General features: G+C 55.0%; 1 protein-coding gene across 1 annotated transcript; it reads right to left on the bottom strand.

Annotated features, from left to right (window-relative positions):
• Positions 1–2565: 2565 nt before the first annotated feature.
• On the bottom strand, positions 2566–16591 carry EZH1 (enhancer of zeste 1 polycomb repressive complex 2 subunit). Its single transcript, XM_059830528.1, has 20 exons — positions 16573–16591; positions 15514–15634; positions 14789–14917; positions 14361–14480; positions 13178–13298; positions 12379–12552; positions 11359–11461; positions 10925–11088; positions 9981–10072; positions 9021–9201; positions 7927–8123; positions 7384–7475; positions 6753–6793; positions 6108–6233; positions 4901–5079; positions 4120–4215; positions 3629–3710; positions 3397–3477; positions 2923–3007; positions 2566–2804 (listed from the first exon to the last, which is right to left on the bottom strand). The coding sequence occupies exons 1-20, from the start codon at positions 16581–16583 to the stop codon at positions 2744–2746; spliced, it is 2256 nt and encodes a 751-aa protein (XP_059686511.1). The 5' UTR covers positions 16584–16591; the 3' UTR covers positions 2566–2743.
• Between the last annotated feature and the right edge of the window lie 61 nt (positions 16592–16652).

Below are 16652 nucleotides of genomic sequence, written 5' to 3'. Positions count from 1 at the left end.
TGCATTTATCTACCCAAAGGCCTAGCTCCACCGGGCACTTTATTTTTAAAAAACCTGTTTTGTTGAATGAGATGTGAAGATACTCAAATAAAGGCAGAATGATGGCGTTTGACACTCCCCAGCCTTTGCTTCAGCAGCCTAGGCGTGCAGGGCCAGCAGCTCTGCTCCCCCCGCTACAGCTCAGCCTGCACCTGGGGAAAGGGATTGGCACGGACAACAGCACTTCCCACTCCAGGAGCAGGATGCAGGACGTAGAGAGCCAGAGCTGGATGCAGCTAGCCTGCTGCTATGCTCGTACACACACAACTATGTCCTGCTCTCCCCACTGCGCACCTCTGCCATTTCCCAGCCCTGAACTGGTGCCGATTTGGGCAGCCGGTGGCACCAGACCGCTCGCGAGCCCCGCTGGGCTCCAGGGTGCTGGCTGCCACGGAGGGGGCAGCCGGGCTGAGCCCACAGCAGGCAGAGGACAGGCAAGGAACATGCTGCTGCCAGCTGCTCCCTAGGGTAACAGAGGCCAGCAAGCTGTGGGAGGATGTTTGCTACCACTTTATTATGACAAAGGCTACAAGCCACATTATTTTTAAAGTGCATTATTATTCACTGTCAACAAACCACAGACAAGCCTGGCATAGTGCAGATATGGCCAAAGTGGCGGAGGATGCTGAGCTGAGAGCAGGGTTGGGGCGAGCCGGGAGGACAGAGGTGATGGGGAGCGGGGCTCAGGCAGGCGCCAGGGTGCAAGCACAGCTCCAGACAGACCCAAACCCCTCTGAGCCCCAGGAGGGCATCACGGACAGCAGGAAGGACAGATGGACAGCCTCACCTGTCACAGAGGGAGGCTGGGAAAGGGATGGCACAGGGCTGTGCCAGGGAGGGCTTGGCTCCCAGGACAGAGCCAGCACCTCTCTGCGTTCGTGGCCCACACGGCTGGGACAGGGCTGCACCTTGGCAGCCCCACAGTTCCCCAAGGAGCAGGGCAAGGGTCCCCACGCTGCTCACCTCTGTGCGGTGCCCCCAGACAAACACTGCCCCCCTAAAGGGGGTGAGGGGCTCCAGCCCCCTTGGTGCCACATCAGGGCTCAGCCGGGCTCCTTGCAGCATCCCAGGAGCCCAGTGCTGGATGCCCTGCAGAGGACCCTCCAGCACCCAGCATCAGGCCGGGCAATCGGCTGACAGCGTACGTGGCTCCTAGGGGACAGCCCCATCCTTCAGGTCACCCCAGGCCATGCTCAAGGAAGAGCCCCCCATCAGGACTGCCCCATCCCAGGCCCGGAGCAATGTCCCTGCAAAGGTGCTGCTGAGGGACGACAGCCATCTGGGACATCTGTGGTCCCTCCACCCCCAGAGCAGCACACGGGGCCCAGCTGCTGGCTGAGATGGATTAGTTTAAAGTGCTTTTTTCTTCTTCTTTTTGCATGGGGTGCTAATGCCAAACCTCACTCTGCCAGAGAACATTTCCCCTTTATCCCCAGGGCCAGGACCAGAATGTCAGAAAGCCCTAGGCAGGTTTCTGAGGAGCCTTCCCCGGGTCACTGCAGGCAGTGGCAGGTCTGCTGCGTCCTGTTCAAACCTCAGCACAGCAACATTAGACAAGTCCTGTGCAACAAAAGGATCTTGCCCCAAGGGGACCCTCTCTGCTGGCTCCTGAAGTCCCCGACACCTCCCACAGAGCCCGTGCCACTCCGGAACGGACTGTCCTGACAGAGGAGGGTAGAGGAACCAGCTCTGGTATTGTGTGGTCAGGAAGCACCTGCCTGCAGCGGTGGGTGGCCGAGGCCTCTCTCCTGCTCTGGGTGCAGCCCCAGCCGGTCAGTGGGAGTCCCCCCCCACAGCCCCAAAGCTGCCTGGCAGAAGTCTTCACGTGCCAGCCCCAGCACACAGCAGAGCAGCCAGGGACGGGCAGGAGCCAACCAGCCACCCCACAGCCACGAGAAAACGCCGCAGGCTGGAAGGGCTTCCTCAGGTCACAGGTTCCTGCTGCTTCTAGACTCCTCTTGTGCTTGCAGCAGCACCCCCGTAACATTGTCTCTAACCAGCTCAGTGGCGTTCCTACCCAAAGTGATTTTTTGCATAGTGCTGCTCTCCCCATCCCCAAGCATTATGCCACGCCAGCCATGGCTAGGCAGTCTCTGTCTCTCAGCCAGCTGGGGCGGAGGGGAAACGGAGCCTCAGCAACAGCAGCTTGGAGCCTGGGGACCACTGCAGCCACATCTCTGTGGCTTCAAACCCTGTCACTGTCCTTGTCAACAGGACAAAACAGGCAGCAAGAGGTAGCACCTGAGACCAGAGCTTATCCCAGGTGACAGGGCTGGAGGGGAGCACCAGCCCCTCTGCCCCACTTGCTGTGCCCCGGGTCTTGGTGCAGGCGGTACCTCACTTGTTCTTCCAGCAGCTGGCAGAAAATGGAAAGAGACTGAGAATTCACAGCTGTCCCTCCTCCTGCACCACAGCTTTTCTTCAAGCGCCAGCTGCCTTGGTCCACGGGCTCCCTCCAGCCAGGGAGACCACCTGCAGAGCAAGGCTCCAGAGCCTGCCCCAGCCCAGGGCTGGCAAAGCTGTCACCCCGGCAGCAGCCGCTCACACTCCTGCCCCAAGTCTCTGTCTGGGCGTCCGGATGGAAAGTAGCACTTGTGACACACACAGCAACAGGAACAGCAGCAGTCATGTCAGCGTGAAGCAAACATGGCATTGCTTACAAGGTGCAGCAGCAAGGTGTGCTGGGGACTGCCCCACACAGAGCCTAGATGATATCCGTCTCCCTCTCTATGCCGACATACTTCAGGGCATCTGCCTGGCTGTACCTACAAGACAGGAAAATCATGGCTGCTGTAATGACCTCCTACGCTCCTCAGAAACGTGTGCACAGAAAGCAGGGTCAACCCTGCACCCCAGTCCCCAGCCGGTCGCTCCCCAAGGTACCTGTAATCAAAGAAAAGCTCCTCTCCCGCCTGGATGGCCCTCTTGGCAAAGATCCCTATCCGGTGGTCTCCGTTCACCATCACAACTGCAACCAGAGAGACTACATCAGAGATGTGCAGCTCCAGCTCAGGCCAGGAGGCCCCGCAGCACTTTTGCCCTGCCTGGCCAGCTGCTGGCCCCTGGGGGCCACAGAACCCAAGCTCCTGCCTAGCAGGAACGGGGCACTCCCCAGGGAGCTCTCAGCAGCTCTCTAGGGGCGATCTCTCCTTGCGAGGCCAGGGCCACCGCAGAGCTGAGCGGGGCCCTCACCAGCAGGGATGGGATTTGCTGCAGAGAGGAGGAGAATTTTGTCCAGGTCTTTGAAGTTCTGCTGCTCCCACAGGCTCAGGGCGACTTGGGACCCTGATCCCGGAGCTGAGCAGGACCCCAGAGAACCTTCCCCCAATGAGATCTGACTGGGCAGGGATATCTCACCTTTGGCATAGCAATTGGGGTTCACCGAGTGATTGGCGAAGCGGATTTTATTTCCTTTGCGGGTAGCATCAACAACAAAATCTATTAAGAAAAAAAAAAAAAAAAGAAAACTGTAGTGTAAAGACAGGCTTGCTGCTCAGGTGACAGATGGGCTGAGACTGCCCGCCCAGCCACCAGTCCCCTGCCAGGAAGCCCAAGTCTCCTACACCCCTCGAAGCCCCAGGCGAGTTACCGTTGTTGAGGTTGAAGAGGAAGCTGGACATGTACTTGTCATAGACCTTCCCTCGCCGGTCAGCCTCATCCTGTGAAATAAGCTGGAGAAGGAGAAAGCCTTGAGAGACTCAGTGCCTGAGGGCACAGCAAGGATCACTGCTTGGAGGAGCGGTGCTCTCCTACATCCTGGAAACACCCTCCTGCCCTCCCACCCCATGGGCAAGAGCTTGCCGGGGCTCCCAGGGAGGGAACAGAGACAAGAGCTGGCTCCCAGGGAGCAGCACATGCACAACACGCTCCTCCACGGTGGAGGGCCTAGAGGTACTGAGATGGGTCCCAAAATGGTGCAAGATTCAATCTCTAAACCTGGCCAGAGTGAGCCCATGGCCACAGCTGAGCTGGGGAAGGCACGCCGTCCCCGCTGGACCAGCAGCCAAAGGAAGCACTTCCACTAAATGCAGCCTCCCGAGCGCACAGCACAGCAGCCCCAGCACAGGCAGAAGCACTGACCTCACCACAGTACTCAGAGATGAACTCATTCTTCTGCACAGATTCCTTGATGAAAGTCCCCCAGCCAGCGACATCCGATGGTGCCAGCAACAAATGCTGGAGCCAAGGTGAAAAGGAAACGGTTACGGTCAGCATGCCCACCACCTCCCAGGACACAGAGATCACGCCCCGTGCATCAGGCAGGCCAGAAAGCAACAGTGAAGAGCTCTCCACCTCCCGGCACAATTGCACATGCCGGGGTTAGGGTAGCGCCCAAGAACAGCCGTGCTGTGCTGGCTGCCATGCTCGGAGTCCCAACATCACGCGGTCAAGTAACACTGAGGAGCAAAAGGGAGCCAGTGTCTATCCAGCATCCCCTGGTTTAAGGTAACATACAGCTCCCTACACACTTACAGGTCATAGCACCATTAGGCTGGAGCTGCACATTACTTGACACCCACTAATTTGCATCTTTCTCTGAATTTTGGTCTTTTTTACCTGCAGTTCCTTGCCCTGACCAGCAGAATTCAAGACCTAACCTTTCCCTGGAGTCACACTTTACACAGCCTTGCTCTCACCCTTCCTCATGTAACTCCCATCTCCTGATTTTCACATCCGTAATCTACACTCCAGATTAAGTGCTACAGAAGCCTGGGCCAGAGCAGCTTCTCTTCCAGGCCTCCTCACTCAGACAGCTGTGGGTGGCTCACACGCCCTCTCCCACACAGCAGGAGCTCTGTTTATCAGCTCCACCCCAAAGCAGGCCCCTGGCAGCACTCCAGAGCCATGCTGCTGTCAATACCTTTTTGAGACCTCGCTGGATGCTGCAGTTCTTGCAGGAGACCACCTTGCAGTCCCAGTGCTCTGAAGCCCCACAGGTCAGGCAGAGGTCCGGATCGCACTCCCGCACGGCCAGGTAGCATGGGCACTGCTTGGTGTTGCACTGGGTTTTACAGCGGCAGCCTGGGAAGCGGTTCTGACCTGCAGCAACACAGCCCGTGGTTTTGCACCATGAGGTTTTTCAGCTCCGCAGGAACACAGAAGCTCCTGCCGAGCCAGGCCTCACCCTGGCAGGCACTGGGCAGGTACGGTACTAAGCCTGTCTGCGAGCAGGGGCCATGCTGCCTGCCCACCACCCTGCTAACATGAGGAAGGTGCCTTTGTGCTAATAAAGAGCTCTACACCCACTCTGCTCTGGGCAGCAGAGACAGAAGCCCCCAGACCACCTTCATACTCCCCGAAGTCACCAGAACAGCGCTCACTAAGAACACAAGACAAGGTGAACGGGAGGCAGCCTGGGCACCCAGGAGCTGGAAGCAATCACAGAAACACTCTGTGTGCACGGGAGCTTTAAGCAGCGCTCACACCTAGTAGAGCACAGACCACGCACAGGGTCCTTCCCATCTCCGTGGCTGGAGATGCTGATCTGGCTCTTGGAACTAACTATGTGCAGTTTGAAAATAAACAACTCGGATAATATAAACATAACAGATCAGTACAGAAACTCTTGGAGCCTGAGTTGGCTCCCTGTCCCCCTGTAGTCCTTCCAGCCCCAAGCTGTGTCATAACCCTTAACAAATCCACCCTCAGAAGCCCCACCATTGTGGGCAAGTGTGGTTATCTCCATTGCAGAGCTGGGAATGGAAGCCCAGAGAGGAAAAATTACCATGGCAGAGCAGTGACCCACCTCCCACCCTAACTGCTGGCCACACATCCTGCTCTGAGGGAACCAGCAGCATCACCCACAGGTTGTTGATGCTGGATACAGACACGCGGACAAGTGTTCTCTAACAAGAGCGTGTATCTCAGCTGCTGAGAGTCATGGGGCAGCATGGAACAGCTTCCCCTTGGACTGCAGCAGACTGCTAATCTAACTGCTGCAGATGGACAGAGCAGTGAATGCAGGGATAAAGCAGGCCTCCAGCAAGTCCCAGCTCTGCACCCCCCCTCTGGTCTGTGTCAGGAGAGCTGGCTGCTTTCCTGTCTGATAGTCCTGGGTTTCTCCTTACAGTCAGGGTTGCACTGGCAGAACTTCTCACAGAAATTCTGAGTCATGATGCAAGGGCAGGAGCTGTCACAGGGGTGCTCAGGGTGGTCACAGGGCTGGTAGTTGTACACCTGGGTAGGTGAATTATCTAGAACAAGAGGAAAAAAGCCCGCATTAGAAGCTGCACATTGCAGAAACATTTGAAAGCAGCATGCCCAGGGCTCTGGAGCAGGGAAGGTGCAAGCTCCCCGTTTGCCTGCAGAGGGCAGGGACCCCAGCAGCACCCAGCACACAGCTCCCGCAGACACATGGCTGGGATTACCGACACATGGCGCATGTCTGCTCTACCCTGAACAGCCCATTTTACAGTGGGGCTGCACGCCAAACCTCAGCCTCCCCTCCAGCTGGAGCAAGACCGCACCGCATGTACTGCCTCAGCAAGAGCACTGGCACGGCGGCGATTGCCACCACACAGCTGCAGCAGGGCTGGCCCATGGCACCCCAAGGAGCCCGGCTGGGGGGAGCCGCTCCCCCTCTGCGCTGCTGTAGCTGCAGGGCTTGAGAGCAGGACACGGCCGTCCAGCCGTGCGAGCCAGAGCTGGAGAACTCGGTCCCGCGGGTAAGCGGCCTTGCAAACCTCGCGTGATGCAGCCACAGCAAACGCTACCTTTCTTCAGCTGAATCTTCCTGCAGTGCGCAGCCCACAGCCTGGAAGAGAAGCAGAGAGGGTCTGAGGGGATGTGCGAGCCTCCGTCAGAAAGAGCCGGCCACGACTGCTCGGCACCGCCAGTCAGCACGGCAGCAGGAGACAGCCAATTCCAGCGAGGCTGTCTGGCAGCTTCATGCATTAATAACATTTGGGGGGCCGTAAAATGAAGAAAGATGAGAACAACACAGCTACAGCATTAGTTATTTAAGGCAAATGCTAGAGCCAGAATAGGGATCTGGGATCAGCACACAAAAGGTAGGTTGTAACTCAGGGAGCTGAGGCTAAGGCTGCTGTTAGGACAGCGGTACGGCCCTTCTGCAGCAGTGCAGCACTACAGCCAGGCACTGTGCTCCTATCTCCTCCAGCACTGAGTCTGGGGCCGCAGAGCTGCAGACCCTCCCAGCCAGGGCAGCAGCACGGGGGAGAGAGGCCAGGGGCCAGCGCCCAGCCAGCAGCACCAGCAGCCCTGTGTGACAGCAGGATGTGTGTGCAGATGGGAGCCAGATGGGGATTACCAGGAATGCTCTGGCACAAAAAGCAGTGGATCTGGTTGCATTTTAAGAACAAAACAAGCTTGTCCAACACTTGCCTGTGCTTCCTTTTCTTCTTCTGGGATGGATTCATTAATTCATTTGTTGGCAGTTTTGTTATAAGTGATTCTTTCACTGCAAACTGAAAGACCTAGCAAAGAACAGAAGCAAAAAGAAGAATAAAGTTTAGTGTACTCAAGTTGTTTTTATCTAAAGCATAAATACAGAGAGTATAAGCAAGCACACACAACGGGGGTCGCATCCCTGGACCAGTAAGCGGGCAGTTCTGCCCCCATTTTCACCGACCACAGCTGTCATGGCTTCTCCTGCCTGGGAAACAAGAGCGCCCGCCCTGCCAGCATGCCTGGCCTCAGACAAGGCACTCTGGAGGAAACTAAGAGCACCGGGTATGCATGGGGCTCATTCTGCAAACAGCAGCAGTACTGCAAAATAACAACACTGAACTCCACAAAGTGTTGATGCAACACATTCCTTGAGGCGGTTTGTGGCAGAGAAGAAAAAGCAACAGGCAAGCAGCGGCCAAGGCCTCCCTCCTGCCGCTGGGCCAGGCGCTGCAGTGTCTGCCCTCTCCAGGCACCCACCTGCTTGCACGTCTTTGTTCCCAGCAGCCTGGCAATCGAGCAGAAGTTGTTGAAGTAGGTCCCGTGGAAGACGCGGAAGAGTGACTCCTCGGCTCCCGTCCACTCGACAGGCTCCTGCGGCGTCTCCACCGCAAACAGCTGGGAGGTGGCCGGGCTCAGCTTCTGCTTGGTGGGGGTCTGGCAGCGGGAATTTGCCTCTGGCAGGAAAGGCAGATGTTAGGCCAAACACAACATGGAAGAACACACACTTGCAGTCACAGCTCCCAAGGGCAGCAGTCTCCCCGAAGTGCCCGACACCTTGCCTCACCCCAGCCCCTACACCTCCCAGCAGGCTGCACCACGCTCCCTGCTGCACGCTCCGGCCTCTAGTCCGGCAGCCCAGCACCAGTTGGGATGGTGGCATTGGCCCCCTCGCAGCAAGGCAGCACCAGAGCCAGCATGCCACCTTCCGCTTCCAGGGACTCCTAGGACGGAGTCCCCTGACTAGGGCAGCAGCACCGAAGAGGCCCGAGGACGAGGAAGCCATTCTCTCTCCCACCCGAGATGGGACCCAGACGTACAGGAGTGCTCTGCCCCCCCGGGAGCTCACTCTGCCCTGGCCACCACCACTTCTCCCACCACGGCAGGAGCAGCTCAGTGCTCGTCTGCGGCACTGAGGAAGCGCCTGCCCTGGCAGGTCTATGGACAAGCCCCTACTCAACAGCTCCCTGGCCACTGCTCTGTGCTGCAGCAGGGACAAGCACGCAGATCGGCGCTGCCTGGGCACTGCCCTGCCGGGAACACTTTCCTCACACACAGCCAAGCAAGATGCTCGGAGCTGAGGGCTCTTGGCTTTGCAGGCCCCAGCAAAGCTGCCGCTTTGCCTGGCAACATTCCTCCTTCCTGGGAGAGGACAACGAATCCTGCAGCAGCAAGGGCAGGCCCTGGTGTCCCTCATGTTTGTTTAAGCCCAGCTGTAAACATCGACTCTGTTTGCTAACTCTGAACTCCACACCCCTGTGCGGGACGCAAAGGCAAGACAGGGAGAGCCCCAGCTGCGAGGTGCCGCTCATACTGCCAGAGGGGAGAGGGGTGTCTCTGGGGTGGCATCATACCCGAGGAGCTAGAGGCCCACTCGTTGCCCGTGTCTCGGTCGCTGTCGCCCTCCCTTGCCTCAGCAATGGCGGAAGCCGGGGCGTTTGAGCAAGAAGCACCCACCACGTGGTGCCTCCGGCGGCGACGGCCTGAGCACTTGGACCTGGGGTTGTGCAGCGCAGCAAACTCCTTGGCTCCTTCCTGCAACCAGAGCAGAAGACAAGGCGGGTGGCAGATGACCAGGGAACACAAAAAGGCTTTTCCACAGGCCCTGGGACAAGCCCTGCCGCCACCAAGAGAAGGTGGAAGACCCGCCATGCGTGGTCACTTCAGCGAGTGCCAAGGCCCTGCCAGCTGCCCGCACTGCACATTCCTGCTTTGCTTCCTTCAGCACCGCTGCCCAGTCGGCAGAGGCTCCCTGGCCCTGTCCCTCCAGTCCGCTCCCCTGCCTCTTGCCCTGGCAATGAAATTCTCCTGGCCGCTTCCTCTGCTCCAGCCCCGCAGCTCCCCAGGACACCCCGTATCTGCGCCAGCTGACCAGCTCCAACACCACAAAGCACATCCACCTCCCTGCAGCCAGCTCATCCGATCTGCAGCTCTCATCCCCAGTAACACAGCTAGGCTTTATTTCTGGAAGATCATTTTTAAAGTAGTTTGAGACTTCCCCACATATGCTAGATTCCTTCCCCAGCATTTTTAACCCAGACTTCATTTTTCAAATGCTTCACTGACTCCAGAGAAATCATTTGTCACCACAATTTCCCATCTGCTAGCTATGAAATTAGTCTTCATTGAAGATTTGCTAAAATACACATCTGGTAAGGTCTGTATTTGGATTCACGCTCCCCTGAATCCAATGAGGATCAGAACTAATTCTGAAAAAAGATCCAAGTTGTAAAAAGGACCCACAGAGTTCTGCAGAGCAGGGCTGGCCAGGCCACTTCTCTCGTTGTTTCAAAAGCAGCAATGCAGAAACATACCAGCCAAAGGAAACAGTCTGCTCCACAAGGATCTGGCTCGATCTTGGTCTCTCTATTCTTTCGTTTGTACACATTAGGAGTAGCATGAAAAGCTGAAAAAATAATAGTTATCTTTACTATTAGCATCCTCCAAGGGTCTCCCCCCATGCTGCAAGGGACAGGGGCAGCACGAACTCAACAAAGGTAAGTGGGAGCCTGAGGCAGTTAGCAAGAGTGCCCGAGCAACTCTCCCAGCAGTGGGGAAAGAGGCAGCAGGACCTCCTGGCCAGCCCTGCTCCAACCCATGACAGGGACTCAGCACCACTGGGGGAACACTTGGGAAGGAGAGGCCATAGGAAAAAGATCTGCTTTCAGACTGAAAAAAAAAGACCACATGATCTTAATATTATATCTTTTAATAAATAATTCACTGGAAAGAGTCCTGTCACTTTCCAAAGAAGCCCTTAGACCTGGGAAACAGCAGGTCCAACAGCTAACCAGTATCCAAAAGGCTTTGGCAGAACAAACCGCAGGAACATGACTAAGATGAAGCTGTAAGTTCCAGTGAGGCAACAAAACACAGGGGCATGTCCAGACATTGGAAGTGAAACATTCATGCCTTTCCCTGATGAGCTTCTGCAAAGCAAGGGTAAAGTCTAGTTGCGGCAGTATTTCTGGCACAAACTGCCAGGAGGCTGGAACGCAGCGTGCTGAACAATGGTGAGAAAGAGGGGACGGCCACGCAGGTCGGTTTACCATCCGTTTGAGGAAATGAGTGGAGCCGTCTTTACAAAAGGCTTCTGGGCACCTGTCAGCTCCTAAGGCTCCACTGCAAACTCCGGGGAGGCACCACCCTCTACAGACAGCAGCACAGACACTAAGCAAGGTGTACAGAGGTATGAAGCACTGAGGAAAAATGAGGAGAAAAGGGCTCTAGGGAAGCGTCCGGCCGAGACTGCACTTACGATGCAGAAAACAGTCGTATTTGAAGCAGCGGCGGCAGAAGAGGGTGTGGAAGGAGTGCAGGGACTGCTCCCGCTGGACTGACTTCGCGCACGGCCCATCTATGTTGGGAGTGCACTGTGGTGGCAGCACGTTTGGGTCCGACACTTCCGTGAGCTCCCGGTACCTATGTGACAAACAGTAACACCCACAGATGTGCATGCTTTCCTAATTTGGGACATTTTACATGACTACATTACTATCTGGGCCAGTAGGACTCTGGCCCAGATACCTTGAGGCTAAACTAAAGTTTCTAACGCTCAAGAACCATTCTGCTCATGGTGCCTGCAGCCAACTGAGCTCTACTTTCTGGTTGGAGCACAGTGCTGCTTTCTGAGCTACAGATTTCAATTGTTGCTAAGACAGGTAACAGACAACTTAAGTAGAGATCTTCTACCTCTCTTTCATATCATCTGGGAAGCCATATTCAGGAAACATAGAAGAAATAGCAGTGAATATCATGTCATTTGGAAACCGCTTCTTTGAACACTTCTTGTTACCTAAGAAAAAGAAGAGAGACAATCCCTCAGTTAAGCTGGATGTGAACGTGTCTTTCCTTCTTCCACAGAAAGTGATTCCAGTAGGTGTTCAAGATTGTATTTTAAGAGACAGAAATGCAATCCCATATACAATGGATAAACCCTTTGTCCTGCAACTAGGCTAAGGCATTTCCAGATGCAGTACACTCTGCCACTTTCAGAGTAGCATAATGTGTTGATGGAAGTACCAATGATATCTTAAGGTCTATTACTATTTATTTTTACCAAGACAGAATTTGCAGACAATGCTTTTCTACATCTACGAAAGGTCCTGGTATTTGTGCTACCCGTATCACTATAAACCAAAGACAAAGACGAAACTACCACTCAGCATTCCTAAGGTCATACAGGACACAAGAAACTCCCTCAAACCAGAGCTTCCTCTATGCAACAAGAACTCCAGGTGGCACAGGAGAGGGAAGAAGAACACTAATACATGGAAAATGGGTCTGGAAGGGATTTGAAAAGGTTCATCTCCCTGGCCTACAGCAGAATGAGATCTGCGCACAAACTTACTGACAGGTGCTTGCCAGACCAGCACTTTAAAACCTCCAAGAGCAGAGATCCCACAGCCTCCTCAGATAATACCCTACTGCTTTGCTAATCTTACCATGAAATATTTTTTCCAGATGACTCATCTAAATTCTTCCTCGCCACACTTTAAGCTGATGATTTCTTATCTTATCCACAGGGGACAATAAGAACAACTGATTTCCCTTCTGCTTTTGACTACTGTACCAGAACTTGCCAAGCTGGTTACTGCCCTTAGTGACGCGTTAATAATTAAGAGTCATGGCAGGAGAGCAGTGGCCAGCTACTCAGGCAGGGCATGATGGAAACATGACCAACACAGCCCCGATTTCTGTGGCCAAACCCACCTTCCGCTGCAATTCGCTTTCTTTTCCTTGTGACTGGCAGCTCTTCTTTCCCATCCTCTTGTTTAACCTCAGAATCATTGTGTCCTTCCTCTTCCTCATCCGAGTACTGATTCAGGGCATTCACTAACTCCAGGAACACAGCATCGCTGATGAGGACTGACCCTGAAATCATTTCTGAAACACAGAGATGTCAGCCAGTTTGTGGGAGTGCCATCATCTTTCACGCTCCTCGTGGTGGTAAATCACAAGCCAGCCACACGACATCGTTAGCAACTAGAACCTTTCTCTCAATTTTGTAGGGATAGGTGGTATTTTAATACTAGACATGTAAGAGGGGTGTATCATTTCTAGCAATCTGAGGACAAGCCATAACAGAGTTTTCTACTGTTTTCCTCCCTCCAGGCAGAGTTTTATGATGGGGTAGGCAGCACTGTAGGGAAACACACTGGCTTTTCCATTTCTGGAAAGATTGATTAAAGTCTTCGCTAAGGTCACAAGCAAAACAAGGTTGCTGAGCTCCTCCTAACCTCTAGCGCATTTTTCAGCACCCCAGAGCACGCCTGCGAACCCCCATGAACAAGAGCATCGGCTCCAGAGCACCCCAGGCCTAGAACGGAGCAGGATATCAAAAGGCAGGACTGTGTCTTTGCAAACTAGAACAGCAGGCATGTTCCTGTTTTTCTGGTCTAAGAGCTCCCACAGAAAAGGTGGTTACTGCTGCCACCTTTTGACTTCGTAACTACTTTGATGTGTTATTTGCAAGAAACTGAATGGACATTGCTGACTGCTCCCAGGTTACCTTCCTCTCCATGAACCTTCCCGTCATAGTTATTAATAAGTTCTTCAATGAAAGTTTCATCTTCTTCCTTCACCTCATCTCCCATGTAAGGGATATTGCACAGAACAGTTTCATCCTCCACCTGGAAAGAGATCAGATACAATTCAGAAAACCAGTGCTTGCTGATTCCCAGCCAGGCTGTGTGCCTGAGGCTGCTCCTGTCCATTCAGACCAGCACACAACACAGTGCAAAGCAAAGGTTCAGCCTCCCCGGCTGGAGTTTCAGATGTCTCATCACTGACATTTCATTGTTATCCCATGCCAGCAGCATAACTCTGACCCCTGAAATTGCAATTTGCTTTAAAAAAGAAGAGCCGTGCCTCCAAGGCTTACAGAATCTCAGAAATGCACACATTGCCAAGAATAATAAACAGCCAAAAAGTGTCAGAGAGATTGTATTCAAGGCAGAGTAGAACCGGAACAGTGAAAGGCAAACCGGTAACTCACTCCCCGGAGGAACACAGCCAAAGCTGAGGAGCATTCTCGTGTTAACCACAGGAGCAAGGACATTGGACCTTCATTGCCATGGCACCACCGGCTGACTCTTTGCATTACAGTCGCTGGTGTCACACTACTCCCCCAGTCTGCTACCGCAGCCTTCAGAGAGCCCTGCAGGTTGCGGGAACACACCCACACCAGGCAAAGAGCCAGGCTAGCCACAGACCACCTGTTTGTTTAGCAAATAGTCACACCAAAATCTGTGTTTCAATCACTCCCCTCACTGCTATGATAGAGGAACTAATCCTCGGTAGCATCCTTACAATGAGACCAGCAGGGTAATCCAGTCACAAAGGAAAGGACCTGCCTAAGAAATAAAACTCTTTAACTTAAAAGGGAAGAAAAATCTTAAGGGGAAAAAAAAACCCACAAAAAACCCCTATTTACTCCTTGAATCCTGTGAAATAACAGTGGCCCTATCAAGGAGTCAGATGTAAAGGAGAGACTAGCTGGGTAAGACAGCATGGATACAAGGCTGTTTTACAGGATTCAACAAAACAAGCAACTAAAGCAATACTTTCAGTCATCTCTTGAGTGGACATCGCTTGAAACCAGTGGGCTGAACAAGGCATAATCACTCCATAACCACGCAACAATTACACACTAATCGCACCAAGACCTTGCGCCCCAGAGCCTTCTTACATACCATGAAATTCTGCTGAAGAGGCGACCAGGAGTACATAATGGGCACCAGCGCCACTGTGTTCAGGGTCCTCATGTACAGCGTCTGGCTTGGAAATCCCGGGAAAATGCTCTCAACAGTACACTGGAATACAAGTAAAGAGAAGGGCAGTGAGGAAACCACCCCTGGGAGGTGGTGACAGACAGAGGGAAATCAGACTTCAGGACAAACACAGTGAAGCCCCGCGTTCACTCTTTGGGACTCCTTCACAGCAAAAGCTTTTGGGTTGTTTTTTTTTTGCCTGTTTCTGCACCCCAGAAGAGTGTGAGGCACGGCCTGACGCTGACATAGGACAGCGCACACAAAAAATGATCCTGTATCCTCACAGCTCCCTGCAAAGCCCTGGTTCTAGTGCACCCTTGCTGCTGCCGTGCCCCTTTTCCTCTCCATACCTGTTTTAGGAACGGGTGCCCGCTGACTGGCTTCATCAATTGCACCGGTTGGACTCGAAGCTTCTTCCAGTCTTCATTCAGAATTTGAGTCTTTTCATGAACCTTCGCAAAGTTGGCAACAAACAGAGCCTGAAATGAGAGACAGCAAAACTCAAAGTTTAAGAAATCATGTTGAGAACACTAAAACCCCTCCTAAGATTTTGTTTCAAGTATCAAAATGTATGCAAGGCAGAGCACTGAAATTGATGATACTCATTAGAAGGAGTTCTAATTAAACTCAGCACTGGTACAAAACCATGCTGAAAATCTACCCAACAGCCAGTAGCCTTTGATAACTCCTGATCCCAGCCGACCTCTTCTAAAATCCTCCCTGCCAAGGAGGGCAACATCAGAGTAAGTCATCTGAAATCCACTGGCACCAAGAGGGTTCAAGCAGGGAGATACTTTAAAGAACGAGTGGAAATGAGTCCTCTTACTGCAGTTATGCGAGCACCCAACCAACGGACTCTCTGACTGTACAACAGGCACTGACTGCACAGCTCAAGGCTAATGATGGAGCATGAGGAGAATTAGTATCTCTTCCAACTGATCCAGTTTGCAACTGAAATATAGCTTTGCAATTTGCAGGATGAGCACCCATCTGACAGCTGCTCAAACACTATAAGCTAAAGCGAAGCACTTAGGAGATACCCTTTCAGCTACAGCTACCACCGTTAGGTCTTTACCTTAGCTCCCATGTTCGCCTGAAACCTCTTGAGCTGCCGGAGACGCATATATTCAGACTTGACTTTTCTTTTCCAGTATATAATACACTTTGATGTTGGAGGAGTGGCAATTTCCATTTTTCTATAAAAATACAGAAAGAATAAATATTAAATAATGGAGAGCTGAATCCTGTAAACAAGTGCTATCAGAAAAAAAAAAATCCCTGTGGATTTTAACTGCATCACAGACTTTAACTAGGAAAAAACAACTGCGTAAATCTGCACTTGTAGGTACGGCACAGCCCCCGCACGAAGTGCACCGAAAAGCCCGGGGAGCTCGCGGACGCCGGCCGCAGCGGGGGCCGAAACGGGCTGAGGGGATGCGGCCGCCCCTGCCGCCGAGCCGCCGCGACCCCGCCGCGGGCAGAGCCTTCCGCCCGCCCGCGGCAGCGGGACGGACCGCGGCCCGGGCGCCTCGCGGCACCCCCGAGCGGCTCCGGGGGCGTTCGCTGGATTCCCCGCCCTCCCCCGGGACACGGGGAGAGCCGCGGGGGCAGCGGCGAGTCCCGGACCCCCGGCCGGGCTGGGAACGGGGCGCGGGGCACCCCGCGGCCTGGCTCGGCCCCCGCGCCAAGCGCTGCTCCCGCCGCCCGGCCCCGCGGCGCCCCGGGCTGCGCTGCGAGCCCGGCCCGGGACCGCCACGGCAGTGGGGCCCCCGCCCGCCCCCCCGCCCGCCCCCCCGCCACTCCGGCCGGGCCCGAGCGCCTCCCCGCGGGGCCGCGCGGCTGCTGCGGCGGCAGCGCCGAGCACGGGCCCGCGCCGGGGCCCGCGGCCCGGCCGCGCCGGTGGCACGCACCGGAGCGGGCCAAGGCCGGCCGGCGCCGCTGGAGCGGGGGCGCGGGACCCGGCCCCGCCGCCCGGCGCGGCCACTGCCCCGGCGGCCGCAGCCCCGCCAGGCCCCGGCCGGTTCCACGGGGACCCCGCTGCCCCCCGAGGACTACCCCAGACCCCGGGCTGCCCCCAGGGCCCCCCGGCCCCCCCGCGCCGCCGGCCCGGGCCCCGCCCCCGGTCCGCACTCACTCCTCGGCCATGGTGCCGGGGGGAGGCCGCGCGCCCCTCCGCAGCCGCGCCTGCGCCGCGCCCGGCCCCGCCCCGCGACG

The sequence above is a fragment of the Gavia stellata genome, chromosome 28, assembly GCF_030936135.1.
Source record: "Gavia stellata isolate bGavSte3 chromosome 28, bGavSte3.hap2, whole genome shotgun sequence".
Lineage (NCBI taxonomy): Eukaryota > Metazoa > Chordata > Aves > Gaviiformes > Gaviidae > Gavia > Gavia stellata.
Note: the sequence above shows the minus strand (reverse complement) of the source record. Positions and strands in the feature narration are given on the sequence as shown.